Raw genomic sequence first — 13,263 nt, 5'->3', positions numbered from 1 at the left:
CGTCCCTGGCCTCTGGCACGCGCCTCTTCTGGGCTCCGGAGTCGGAAAATGGAACTTGTGCCAGCGGGACTCCCAGGTGTGTCTTAGTCAACTTGGCTAAAAACAAAATGCCACGGACTGGGGGGCTCCCACAACAGACATCTCCCTCCTGGCTCTGGAGGCTGGAGGTCCAAGGCCAGGGTGGCAGCCCAGGCCAGCGCCTCCTGCTGTGCGAGGGCCGGAGGGAGGCGGCCAGCTCGGAGGCTCTGCTAAGGGGCTAGTCCTGCAATGGGGGATCCGGCCTCTGACCTCCCCTAAACCTAGTCACATCCCCGAGGTCCCGTCTCCGAATACCGTCACCGGGGCTTGCGCTCGACGCACGGGCTTTGGGGGAGCAAGGCCAGCCCGGAGCAGGGGTCTGTGGCTGTTGGGTCTCTGGGGGGATGGCGCGCAGGCCCGCCCAGCTCTCTAGACTCACGCCGTCGCCCAGGAGCTGCCCGCTCTGGGCCTCACTCACGCTTCCCGCCTTTCCCTGTTCCAGACGGAGCCTGTGGCTGCCGAGGCTGCCGAGCAGGGCCGGGCCGGGCCCTGCCCGCCAGGACATCCGAGCCCTTCACCGGCCCCCGAGCCTGGGAGCCCACCCGGCACTCCTGCTGCTCCCACCATGACTTCGGAGCCCACGTCCCCTCCAGTTGTACCCCCGCTCCACTCCCCCAAGTCCCCGGTGTGGCCCACCTTCCCCTTCCATCGGGAGGGCAGCAGGGTCTGGGAGCGGGGCGGCGTCTCCGCTCGGGACCTGCCCAGCCCTCTGCCCACCAAGCGGACCAGGACGTATTCCGCGTGAGTACCTGCGCCTCTCCCGCCCTGCCCCCCCCCCCCCCCGGCCCACCCCGCCTCCCCTCGCAGCTGGAGGCCTGTCCCTATGACATCCTGACGCAATGACGAATAGACAGTCTCAGCCTACAGCTGCCTACAGTCCGGAGGGAATGTGCCCACCGTCCACTACCACCGGCAGGGTTGGGGGTGAGGGCCAGCCTCAGGCGCCAGGGGGGCCATCTAAGCAGGGCCTGGAAGATGTTTCAGGTGGAGAAGGCATTGGGGGTGGCGCAGGCCTGTGGAACAGGCTGGACAATAACCCAGCCGTGGGTTGGTCTCTGGAGAGGGAGAGCGAGGGGGCGGGCTGGATGGGGGCTTGCCTGCGCCTCTGGGGTGGGTCACTGGGTGGGGTCCTATAGGGAGGGTGCTTGTGGGAGCCACGGGGGGACAGACTGCTTAGCCAAGGGAGGAGGTTTTTGTGGCAAATGCTAATTATCCCACGTTCAACCCAAGCCTGGCACGGAGCAGATGCTTAATAAATGACGAGGGGATGAGGGAAGGTGCGTGAGCAGGATACCCCAGGGAGCAACTCTGGGCACGTATTGAAGCCCAGGCCATTCCTCACTCAGAAATCTTACAACGGGACCCCCTGGTGGCCTAGGGCTCAAGTCTCAGCGCTATCACCGCTAGGGCAAGAGTTTGATCCCTGGCCAGGGAGCTACCCATATGGCGTGGCAGACCTCTCCTGTCTCCCCGCTGCTCCCCTCAGCAGTGTATTTCGTCAGTCTGCCTGTTCTGTTCCCTGCTCTGTCTCTGGTGAATCCTCTAACCCCACCCACACACACCTCTGGCCTGCACCCTGCACCCCAGTTCTTCTATGCAAGAAAAAAAAATCTTACAATGGGTTAGGAAGAAAAATATTACAGCAAGAATCCTTTTAAGCCTCGACAGGGCGGGAGGCTGCTGTGCCGAGAAGGGGCGCCGGCTGGGCTCAGGAGACCCACTGGCTGTGTGTCTGCCCTGGGAAAACTAGTTCTCCTTTCTGGGCCTCAGTTTCCCTGTCTGTTCACGGGGTGATGAGAGGCTTGAGCCAGCGTAAACTCATGTGGTGTCTGGCCTGGGGAGGGCTTCCTGCAGCTCAGAGGCAGGCCCCCCAGGCAGGTCCAGGAGGGCTGTGGAGGCCCGGGAGCTGGGTCCCCAGGCCACAGCGCCAATTGCCCTCCCCCATCCTCAGGACAGCCCGAGCCTCGGCTGGCCCCGTGTTCAAGGGCGTCTGTAAGCAGTTCTCGCGCTCACAGGGCCACGGCTTCATCACCCCCGAGAACGGGTCTGAGGACATCTTCGTCCACGTGTCTGAGTGAGTCCCCCCCCCCCGGGCCGTGGCCGCTGGCTGCACTGTCCCCATCTGCCTCCGGAACCATGTCCCGGGCCTCTCCCCCCTCACTGGCCCATGAGGTCTGGGTCCCTGATCTCTACCTCCCCCTTTCGGGGGCAGGGGTACATAGGAGGAGGGCTAGAGCTGGGGGGGCACTCAGAGCCCAGAAGCCCCTGGAGCCACAGCTGTGTCCTGGATGCTGCTCATGGGGGCCAAGAGGGCTGGGCCTTTTAGCCTGAAGGGCTGTCAGGCAGGGAGGCTAGGCGGGAGCAGAGGTGGACTAGGCCTGGCCCCCAGCCCCTGGCCTCAGGGATCTCCCCACTTAATCCCCAAGCAGCACAGGGAGGGAGGGACTTTTGGGATCCCTGTGTTTCAGACTAGAGACCGGGGCTGGCCCAGGCTCCCTGGCCAGGCCATGGGGGCGTCTGGGAGTGGGGTCTGCTCCGGGGCTGATGCCCTCTCTCGCCCACCAGCATCGAGGGGGAGTATGTGCCGGTGGAGGGCGATGAGGTGACCTACAAGATGTGCCCCATCCCGCCCAAGAACCAGAAGTTCCAGGCCGTGGAGGTGGTGCTCACCCAGTTGGCCCCCCACACTCCCCACGAGACGTGGTCCGGCCAGGTTGTGGGCTCCTAGGCCGGGTGGTCTCGAGGCGGCCGCCTAGCCAGGGGGGAGCCACAGAGGGCGGACTGGCAGCAGCCGGCCCCGCGCCCCACTGCGCTGACTGACCCAGGCCCCCGGGCGGCCTCCGTGCCCCTGTCTGTCTGTCTGTCTGTCCGTGCTGTGGCTGTGAGTGTGCCTCCATCACCCCGTGACCCGTGACTGTTACTGAGCTGGACTGAGGAGGCCACAGCCCGCCTTCTCTGCCTGTCCACACTCTCCTCTCCTCCTCTCTGCCACATTCGCGCAGGGCCCTCCTGCCCATCAAGCCACGTACCAACGGCAGGCCTGGGGCTGGGGTTTGCGGGTACAGCAGATCCCACCCATACACGCTTGTTTCCTGGCCTCTACCCCAGGACTGGCCCCGGGGCCAGAATGCTCTTGCTACTCACACCTCCCACCTGGGCTGGGGTCTCCCTGTGGCCTGGGCCCCTCCCCTTGGAAGCTGGGCCAGGGAGCACTTTGGGGGAGCCTCCCAGCCTCTGGCAGGGGAAGAGGGCCAAGTGAGGAGGCAGGCAGGCCCCCCTTGCGGCGCCCCCCAGCCTGCCTGCTTGCTCTCCCCTCAACACACTGGAGGGGCAAGAAAGAGGGGCCTGAGCACAGAAGGCAGTTTGGGGGCTCCTGTTCTGCCAGCCACAGCCCCTCCTCAGCTGGCAGTGACTCTGTGAACCCCAAGCAGGCAGTGTCCCCTCCCCTGGGCCAGTCTGATGAGTGGTGGGTTTGGGCGGAGCCACCCCCTTTGCCCTGGCTCACAAACCCCAACATTCCGCCAGTGTCCAGTCACCAAGGCTGCCCAGGACCCTGGCTGGAGGGACACATATCCCCTCCCACAGGGTCAGGAGGGCCCTCGGGTGGCCTCAGCCTGGAAGGCCCAGCCCTGCCGCCCCCGGGGCTGGGTCCTCCTCCCTCCTGATCGCCGAGCCCTGTGGCCAGCGGCCAGCCATCTCCATCGCTGGCGGGACCTGGGAGGCCAGGAAGGAGGGGCTCTGACTCCACCCCCCACATTCCCTTTTAGAGAGCACATCACCTAGTGGGGCAAGAAATGGGGTTCAGGGGAGGGCCTGCCAGGGACAGTGAATCTTTGAAGATCCAATCCAAGATGAAGGGGTCCGTGACTATCTATGGGGATCCCTGGCCCTCGCTGGGGTATAAAGGTGCCCCCCGCTCCTGTCCCACAGAGGTTGGGAGCCCAGAGTTACTGAATGGCATTGGCCAGCTCCCCCAAACTGGGACTCTCCCAGCCTGACACCCCACTTGGAACTGGGTGCTGTGGCGGGGCCCGTGGCCTTCCTCCCGGGGAACAGGACTCGCTGGCCTCCTTGGCAGAAGGTTTATTGGTGCAAGTTAACTGCTGGGGGCCCCCAAGACCTCCATCCTGTGAGTAGAGCCCCTTCTAGGCAGCGGCCAGGAGGCAGTGCGAGCTGGCAGTGGCTCGGGGCTGCCTGGGGTGGCGGCAGGGCAGCAGCACCCTCCCCATTCAGGTCCCGCAGAGTCCTCCGGGACCCCCGGCCCCCGCCTGCCTGGCCTCCCCAACACTGGCAATAAACCCTCAACTGTGGCGCGGGCTGGTCTGGAGTGGCCTCTGTCTGATGGGTCCTGGGAAGGGGCTGGGGGAAGACACCCACACAGCCGGCCCCCCAGGGCTGGCCCGGAGACGTCCTGCCTGGCTCCTCCCCTGCAGACCGGCTGTGGGGACCTGCGCCCGGGGCCAAGCACCCCCCCAGACGGAGCCACGGCCACACTTTTTTCCGGGGACTTTAATACCGTGAGATCAAGTTCTCACCGCACACACCCGCCCCCCGCGTCGCGCCCGCCCGGCAGGCAGGGCCGCTGTCAGCAGCGCGGGGAGGGGAAGCCGGCTCAGAAGTACGGGCAGCGACCACAGCCCGGCGGCGCGAGCCCCGGAGCTGGCCACGGGACGGTCGTCCACACAGACGCTGGCCGGCGTCGGGCCGCAGGAAGGCCCGGCACGCGTGGCACCAGGGCCACGGCGCTCTGGGAGTCCCGGGGCGAGGCCTGTCACGCCTCGTGGGCCGTCTCCGGGAAGAAGATCTCGCGGCATCGCTGCACGGTGTCCTGCGGCGAGACCACGCTGTGCCCCACGGTCCGGGGGTCGGCGTAGATCTCGAAGTCGTTCCCGCCCTGCGGAGGAGGCACACGTGGTGGCTGAGGAGGTGCCGGGGTGGAGCCCAGCAGACACCCCGGCGTGGGGCCCCCTCCTCCAGGTCTGCCTGACGTGGCCTGGGGCAGGCGGCAGCCCGACAGGGCCTCAGCCTAACACCTGTGTGGCGGGGCTGTGAGCACTGGCTGTTCTCTGGGCGCCTCCGGGGTCTGCTCTGGCGCCTGTGGCCGGCCTTGACCGGGGCGACGGGGGGCGGGAGGCGCCTGGGCTGGGCCACACTCACAGGGCTGGTCTCGTTCCCGAAGAAGTGGATGGTGTCGAAGCTGTCCTGGTCCAGGCTGTCCAGGCAGCAGCGCTTGTCCCAACCCTCAGGGAAGACGTCGAAGCTGATCATGCCTCCTGCAGGGCACAGGGGGCTGCAGAGGGCGGCGGGGGCGTAGGCGGGCAGGGGATGCCTCCTGCAAGGCAGAGGGCTGGAGAGGGCGGCTGGTGTGTGGGCGGGCGGGGGTTCTCTCTGTTCACTCACCAACCCCCAGGGCCACCGGCCACGAGGCCTCCTGCGGTGCACGTACCTCGGGAGAACCTCAGCCCTTTCCCGGCAAACTCAGTTTTCAGAGCTTCCACGAACTTCTCCCGGATCTTCTCCTTCTGCGGGAGGGAGGGAACGGGCGGAGGCTCAGGCTTGGAGGGCACTGCGCTGGGCACTCCAGTCCTGTGACTGGAGCGCTCCACGTGGGTGCTACAGCCCCACTGTACAAATGAAGAAACTGAGCCCCGGGGTGGGGTCATGCCTCAGCCACCCAGCCAGGCCAGAGCCGGGAGTTCTGACTGAACTCTGCCGGGCCCTGACAGCAGGGCTGTGGACAGGTGTTCTGAAGGGAGCCTTGGGGGAAGAGGCATGAGGCGAAGGCCGGAGGGCAGGGGTGTCAGAAGGCCCAGTGTCCACCTCAGGAAAGGGCTCAACCCAGCTTGCCACAAACTAGCTGGGCCATTGGAAATGAGCGTGAGGCATCAAGAGACAGGAGACCTGTGAGTCAGCAGCAGGGGAGCTCAGGTCAGTAGGATGCTGGGCACAAGTCAGCGCCAACCACACGGGCACCTCATTTGCCGAGCACCCTCAGGCAGGGGGCAGGGGGATGCAGCAGGGCCTGAGTTGAAGGTTCCCCCAGGGCAGCGCAGGACAGCCAGCTCAGAGGGCCTGGGGCAGTCTGGACACGCCCCAGGGGTGTGGAGGGGATTCTGAGCACCGTGGTGTGCCTCAACCTGAGGCGAGCCTCAACCCCGAGGCGAGCCAGTGGAGTCAGGGAGGACCGCAGCGCAAGGCAGGGGGTGGCCAGCTGTGGCGCAGGGAGGACCTGAGCTGAAAAGCCAGCTGCGACTCAACCTGGGAGAGAGGCAGCTGCTGGGGGCCGGGCCCAGCAGTCGTGCTTCCTGGCCGTGCGCGACATGGTAAGCCTGACTTCTCTGAGAAGTAACCAGCCACCCCTGTCTGTCTCCGCTCATGGAGAAGCGGAGATGGGGGACGGGAGCTTCCGGAAGCCGTGGCCTCGCCTTCCCAATCAGGCAGTGGGACCGCCCCGGAAGCCACTCTGGGCCCAGCCTAGCGCTAAGGGCTCCACAGCCCTGAGGAGAAGCCTCCCCGGGGCCCGAGGGCCACACCTGCCTCCAGACAGCCAGGCCGGGCACTGAGCAGCCGTGTGTCCAGCCCAGCCTCGGCGGGACCTGGGTGCTCACCCCTAGCCACCGTGTCCGCATCTAAGGACGGGCATGGTTCGTTCAGGGCCTGAGGAACTGAGGAGAGTGCGCGGAGTCCCGGAAGGCGCTGAGCACCTGAGCACCAAAGCCAAGACCCCAGGGGCCGTGAGCAGGGCATGTGTGGGCCAGTGCCCAAGCCCCGCTGTAGCCGCGAGACGGGAGCTCACCCCCTTCACCGCAGAGAGCACAGGCGCACGTGGCGAAGCCACTGTCCAAGCAAGTCGGGGGGAGCTGGCAGCGCAAGCCTGGGCCGCTGGGTATGTGCGTGGTGGGAGGGTTCTTTCTGGTCAGTGCCAATCACCCGAGGGCTTCGCCTACCCTAAGCCCAGGGACCCCCGGTCAGTGAGTTGGAAGCGTCACTGCAAGTCCCACCCCACCGCCACCTGGGAAACAGCAGTGGGCAGAACCCCAAGTTCAAATCCTTGTCCTTTCACCAATGCCCATGAGCTCAGTTTCCTCATCCGCAAAGGGGACGACCCACCCTCCGCACCCCTCACAAGCGCGCCTGCGGCTTCCCGTGTGGGCGTGTCGGAGCGGCCGCAGAAGGCCCAGTCCCCACGGAGCTTAATTTTGGGGAGACAATCACCAAGGGTTAAAAGATGTCTGACTGTGTTAGAGGGTGGCGATGTCTGCATGGGGAGAAGCCAAACAGAGGAGAGGCGTTGGGGTGCGCGGGGGTACATGTGATGCTCGGGGAAGGCCCCACTGAGGTGACCCCTGCGAAGGTGAGCGCCGCGTGTCGGAGGGAAGCGTGTGGGCAGAAGTGGATTCCGCCGGCCCTAGCAAGGAGGACGTGGTGGGGTGGGGCGAGCCCGGGGGGGAGCAGGGCAGGTCAGAGGACAGCGGCGGGCCAGCGTGGCAGGCTGGCGTGCTGGCTCGCCCTGAAGGGCAGCGCATGGCTGGAGGGCTGACAAGCAAAATACAAGTCAAGGGTTAGCAGGGGCAGCACCTCCAAAGGCCAGAGGGACTGTGGAATGTTCCAAGAACAGTCAGCGGCGCGTCAAGGGCATAGGTAAGACTGAAGAGGGGGGTGTAGGGTAAGGTAAAAAGGATCAGGCTTTTCTGGCCTCCTGCCATCAGGATGGATGAGGGAACCCTGCGGTCCTGAACGCATGCCTGAGGGCGGCACCTGGAGTGGGGTGTGGGCCTAGGTAGATGGGATTCACCTGGGCTGAGACTGGGCTTATTAGGGCAGCGTCACGGGGACGCCAGCAGAGATAGAACAACGAGAAGCAGAACCACGAGAGAAGGCCGGAGAGCCCAGATAGAGTGAAGACTTGCTGGGGGCTGGGAGACCTGCCAGCCCCCCAGCACCCCGGCCTGCCGTGTACCTGGTAAACCCCAATAAAAGCCTGAAAAGCCACCGAGGGCTCCAGGACTCCTCCTTTACCCCGTCTGCTGGATCAGAAAACCTGCCCTGTGCCCCTTCCTGCCCTTACAGTGGGCCTGAGCCAGGCAGACCCCTCAGCCCTTGGAACAGCACTGGAGGGGCTGGGGCCTCGTCCCCCTGAGCAAGGGAGCCCCAGAGGGGCTGTAGGCGGGGAGTGGACAGGGCAGCGGTGCTTTCAAAGGGTATCCATGGCGCCGGCAGAGAACAGGCCGGCGGGTGCAGGGCGGAGACACGGGTGAGTGGCCTTGAGGCCCACTCTTGGCCGAAGCTGTGAGGGCGGGAGGGGGAAGGACGCCCTCGGCGCTGGGTTACCTGAGCAGGTGGCGGGTGGGGCCCATCTCCAAGGGAGGGGCGCAGCAGTGGGATGTGCCCACAGCTCACGCCAGGTGTACAGAGGGGTGCGGGCCGAACCAGAACCGCCCCCCAGCCACGTCCCAGACCAGAAACAAAGACTGAGAGAGGCCGAATGACCGAGGCGCTACAGCCTGAGGTCGCCGTCGGGCACCTTGTCCAGCTCGGAGAACTCGATTCGCTCCTCCAGGGTGCAGCTGCGGCCGATGGGCGAGATGTTCAGCATGCCGTTCCGGAACTCAATGAAGGTCCCGCTGGGGAGGGAGGGGGCGCGCGAGGGGACAGGGTGGCCCTGAATTCACATGCAGTCCCACTTTGGCGTTCCCATGGGGCAAGAACTCCCCCACCACTGCGTCAGGCCCCCACCGTCTCCCTGGCCTTCTGAGGGGCCCACCGTTTTCTTCCTGCAGGCCCGGGGGCGGGGGGGGGGTCCTCCAGCCGCTCCTCCCACCCCCGGGGTCTCACCGCTTCTTGGGCAGTCTGAGCAGGGCCATGTAGTGGAGGCAGAAGTTGATCAAGTCCTGCAGCAGCTCCTCGCCGAGGTGGCTCTGGATGGTCTGGCGAGGCATAGGGCTCTGAGTGGGATGGGGCCGGTGTCCCTCCCCCATCCAGGGCAGGGGGCACCTTGGCCTGTCCCTCGGTGGAAAAGCCGGGTATCCCTGGAGAAGGCCCCGGGGGCACTGACCTGCTTGGAGAGCAGTCGTCCGTGCTTATACTGCACCGTCCCGTTCTCGGCAAACACATAATCAAACTTCTCCACGACTTCGGGGCCACGGGCGATCAGGGAGGAGGCAAAAGGTGAGACCAGGCACGGGCACGCCCAGAGAGCAGCCCACGCTCCTGGGCCTGGCGTTCAAAGCCCACTGTCCCACCCTGAGCCGGCTTTCCCCAACAAGCCAGTCCCTCTTGGCCTCTGACCACGCAGGCCCTTCCGCCCACAAGGCCCTGTTCCTAGCTTGCCGCGGCTCCCTCCTCCGGAACCTTCCAGGACCCGCCAGCAGAGGGCGCCACCCCCCCTGCAGTTCCCGCGGCCGGGGCCCCAGGCCTCCAGCCCTCCGGGAGGGTGCGGATGGGGATAGATTCTGGCTGTCAAGAGTGGGGGGCGGGGGGCGCGCTCGGGGAGAAAACAGGAGGCTGCGGCGGGCAGGGCCGAGCAGGAGGTGACCCCGGGACGGGGTGGAGTGGTGGGGGAAGGAAAAAGTCGAGGGCATTTCTGGTTTGAAGACCCGGAGGCATTTGCGTCCACTGGGCTGAGACCGGGGACTCAGAGTCCAAACACCTTGCCAGGTGACTTCAGAGTCTCACCTGGGCTACTAATCAGCCCACCCTAAAGCGTGGTGACGAGGAGCCAGTGACAGGAAGCTAGTGTGTGGTCACTTCAGCCACGGCAGCCAGTCCTGACTGTGCTCATCTTAAAGATGAAACCAAGACCCCGCAGGGAGGGCTGAGCCTGTGAGCTCCGCAGGGCGGGACTCTGCCCGCTTTGTTTTCTGCTGCTGCCTCAAAGCCTGGCACACTGCAGGTGCTCCCAAAAAGTGTGTTGGATCCACGAGGGGGACATCTGGCTCCTTCCTGTTCTTCCTTTGCCCCCTAGAAAGAGGGCCGGGTCTTTGGACGCATGATGGTCTGGGGGTCTCTGGAACTCCCCCTTCGCTCCACCCCCACCTGGACCTGGCCAGGGCCGGCCTCCTACCTTCATCCCCCTCGCCCAGCTGCTCAGCAATCTTAGAGTAGTCGGAGCCGCCCACCACACCGATCTGCACCCTGCTTCGCAGCCTCTGCAGGAAGGCAGCCACCTCAGGGTCAATTTTCTGCAGGGAGGGCAGGAAAGCAGAGGGCTCTAGTCGTCCTCATGTCTGGGACCTCCACTCAGCCCTCTCCGCGTGCGGAGCCCACCTGGTTCTGAGGCAGCTCAAAGGTTGGACCCCAGACCTCAAAAGGAGACGCACTTGGGCTCCAAGCGCAGAAAGACCTCGAGCAAATGGCTCTGCCTTAGCTGTCCCGTCTTGAAAGTGGGGATCACTGTTAAGATTCCGTGAGAGTGTGCCCCCGCTGTGCTTGGAAATGAACCACAATAACTGGGGACATGCCCCACCAGGGACACAGAGAGGAAGGAGTTATAATCCATGTTTCCAAACATGGTCACGCCCAGTGTGGACAATGATGTAGGGAAACAGGCTCCCTCAAGTGCCCGGAGTACCCTGGGCTGGCCACTGAGGAGGGCGACTGGCAAGGTCTGTTCAAACAAGGCATGTGCCCTGCCACCCAGAATGTCCACCTCTCTTGCCCAGGTGTGGCTGCAGGTCCACTGGGGTAAGGTTCAAAACAGTGAAAAACAATGTACATGCTTGTCAGTCGGACAATGGCACTATGTGCTCCGAGTCACCGCGCTGTGGTCACACGGAACAGGCTGGCCTGTGCTCCGACGCCAGAGAGCGCTGCCAGAGCGCCCATCGTCAGACAAGTGGCAGGAAGACCCACGAAGCATGATCCCGCTTATTTAAAAAAAGGCTTACAGATGCTATTTCCTCTGGGCTAACAGAGACCCGGGTATGGAAGGAAGGCTTTGGGGTGGGGACTAGGCCTGGGATCCTGACATGGTTGGATGGGGCTTTAGTCTTCTCTGTTTTCATTCCTTCTAAGGAGAATATGTTCAGGAATATACAGTATAGTTTAAAAACCATTAAGGGGCCTCCCTGGTGGCACAAGGAGTTAAAATGCAACCTATGAAGCAATCTGCAGCCACTGCAGCATGAGTTCGATCCCTGGCCAGGCAGAGAGCGGCCCACATGGCACAGCAGACCTCTCCTGACTTGCTCGCTGCTCCCCTCAGCAGTGTATTTCAGTTGATCTGCCTATTCTGTTCCCCCACTCTGTCTGGTGAATCCTCTCACCCCCCCACGCCTCTGGCCTGAACCCCAGTTCTTGTATGCATAGATAAATCTTAAAATAAAAAGCACTAAGGGGCCTCTCCAGTGGCACAGTGGTTGAGCGCTGGGCCTGCAAAGCTGCCCGCAGCCTCTGCAGCGCCGGTTCGATCCCCTGCCACCAGGCGAGCGTCCCACATGCGTGCAGACCTCTCCTGCCACCGCTGCTCCCCTCAGCAGTGTGCTTCCGTCCTTCTGCCTGCTCTGCTCCCCACTCTGGCTCTGGTGAATTCTCTCACCCTTCTGCGCTTCTGACTGTACCCAGTGCTTGTATAAATAAAAATAAAAATAAAAAAAGAAAGATGTCATTAAAAATAAATATTTAAAAAAAAAAAAAAACCACTAAGGACAGGGTCTGGTGGGTGGGCACCATGGATACCCTGTCCTGGTCCAGGCTGTTAAGTCAGTGGAGATAACCCCTCTGGTTATCTCCTCCCACCCTAGGGGACTCTGGAAGCTGCTGGAAAGCAAGGTGGCCTGATTCCTCCCAGGGAGCCAGCTAGGTCCTCCCATACGGGGTGAGGAGCTGAGAGGGGAAGCTAAGACCCGGTTTCCCAGAGCCTCTGCCTTCTTACCCCATCGCTACCAGCTCCCTGCTCTAGGAGACCCTGCAGCGGGTCCTTGCACCCCGGACTGGAGGGTGGGCAAGAAAAGGCCTACTTCTCCACATATCCAGCAGGTCCACACTCCAGAGTGGGTGAGGGGCTCATCCGGGGTGAGACCCGAAGGGAGAAAACTTGGGTGAGCAGCAGAGGGTGGAGGGCCACGCGGGCCAGGTGCCTCTGGAAGGAAAACTGTTCTCCGGCCCTGCCCGCGCCACGAGGCCCTCCGGGACCAGCCACAGCCCTCCCGGGCCGGGAGACAAGCGGGGCGCGGGTGGGACGCCAGGCTCGGACCCAGACCTGCTCGGGTGGGGGAGACGGGCCCGAGCCCCTGCGTCCCCCGAACGCCGGCTCCGACGCCCGGCGCAGTCTGGAACCCCGGGCGCAGGCGCCGCCTTCGGGCGCCCAGGGCCGACTGGGGGCCGGCCGGGCGCGGGGCGCCTGGGGAACCGGGCCGGCGAGCGCAGCCCGGGCGGGGTGACGGGGCGCCGGCCCTGCCCTGCCCTGGCCCCCACTTTCCAGAGTCCCCCCAGCGCCGCCGCCCGGGGCAGAACGTGGGCGCGACGGCCGGGGACGCGGGGCCCGCGGCGTCGCCCCCCGCGGCGGGCGGTCTCGGGGCGTCGGGGGCGGGAACCGGCGTCCGCGCGCGGCCGGGCCGGGGTCGGCGCGCGGGCCCGCGCTGGCCCGGCGGGGGCCGCGGGCCGCTGCCCTCAGCGCCGGGGCCCTACCTGGCGGGCCGGCGTGAGGGTCCCATCCACGTCAAACAGGCAGAGGACGCGCTCCCTCCGGCGGGCGCCCTCCGCGGTGACCGCCATGGCGGCAGCTCCCGGGCGCAGCGCCGCCGAGCCGCGCCCGAGGAGGCCGGCGGGGCGGGGCGGGGGCGGGGCGGGGGCGGGGCCAGCCCGCCGGGTCGCCGGGCGGGGGAGGGCGGGACGGGGGCGGGGCCTGGGCGGGGCCGCGTTCCGCAGGGGCCGGGAGGGGTGGGGGCGGGGCCTGAAGCGACGCGGAAGGACGGAGCGCAAAGCCGCCGGCGGGGGCGGGGCTTGGTGGCGGCCGGGGTCGTTCCAAACCCTACGGGGGCGGGGCCTGGGCCTGGGGAGCGGGCAGCGAGGGATGAGCCGGAGGGAGGGGCGGGTCCGGGGCGGGTCCGGGGCGGGGCCTAGGCCTGGGGAGCAGGTGGCGAGGGATGAGCCGGAGGGAGGGGCGGGGCCGTGGAGGGGCGGGTCAGGGGCGGGGCCGGCGTGGGATCCTGCCCGCGGCTGGCGGCCGCGCGGGGCCGGGCCGGG

General features: G+C 65.6%; 2 protein-coding genes across 3 annotated transcripts; one reads left to right on the top strand and one right to left on the bottom strand.

The window, feature by feature from the left end:
- Positions 1-643: 643 nt before the first annotated feature.
- On the top strand, positions 644-2,806 carry CSDC2 (cold shock domain containing C2; the record flags this gene model as incomplete). Its single annotated transcript, XM_084256254.1, has 3 exons — positions 644-819; positions 2,030-2,152; positions 2,644-2,806. The coding sequence occupies 3 exons, from the start codon at positions 644-646 to the stop codon at positions 2,804-2,806; spliced, it is 462 nt and encodes a 153-aa protein (XP_084112380.1).
- Positions 2,807-4,589: 1,783 nt separating this feature from the next.
- On the bottom strand, positions 4,590-12,836 carry PMM1 (phosphomannomutase 1). Of its 2 annotated transcripts, XM_084254996.1 has the most exons (8): positions 12,706-12,836; positions 10,142-10,259; positions 9,134-9,210; positions 8,914-9,005; positions 8,603-8,702; positions 5,525-5,600; positions 5,236-5,351; positions 4,590-4,972 (listed from the first exon to the last, which is right to left on the bottom strand). In XM_084254996.1, the coding sequence occupies exons 1-8, from the start codon at positions 12,790-12,792 to the stop codon at positions 4,850-4,852; spliced, it is 789 nt and encodes a 262-aa protein (XP_084111122.1). In that variant the 5' UTR covers positions 12,793-12,836; the 3' UTR covers positions 4,590-4,849. The 2 variants fall into 2 exon arrangements, with proteins under 2 accessions (XP_084111122.1, XP_084111123.1); XM_084254997.1 differs by lacking the exon at positions 4,590-4,972 and having other exon boundaries at positions 5,313-5,425.
- Positions 12,837-13,263: the final 427 nt, after the last annotated feature.

This window comes from Talpa europaea (genome assembly GCF_964194135.1).
Source record: "Talpa europaea genome assembly, chromosome: 15".
Lineage (NCBI taxonomy): Eukaryota > Metazoa > Chordata > Mammalia > Eulipotyphla > Talpidae > Talpa > Talpa europaea.
The sequence above is the reverse complement of the archived record's forward strand: the minus strand, read 5'-3'. Positions and strand labels throughout refer to the sequence as shown.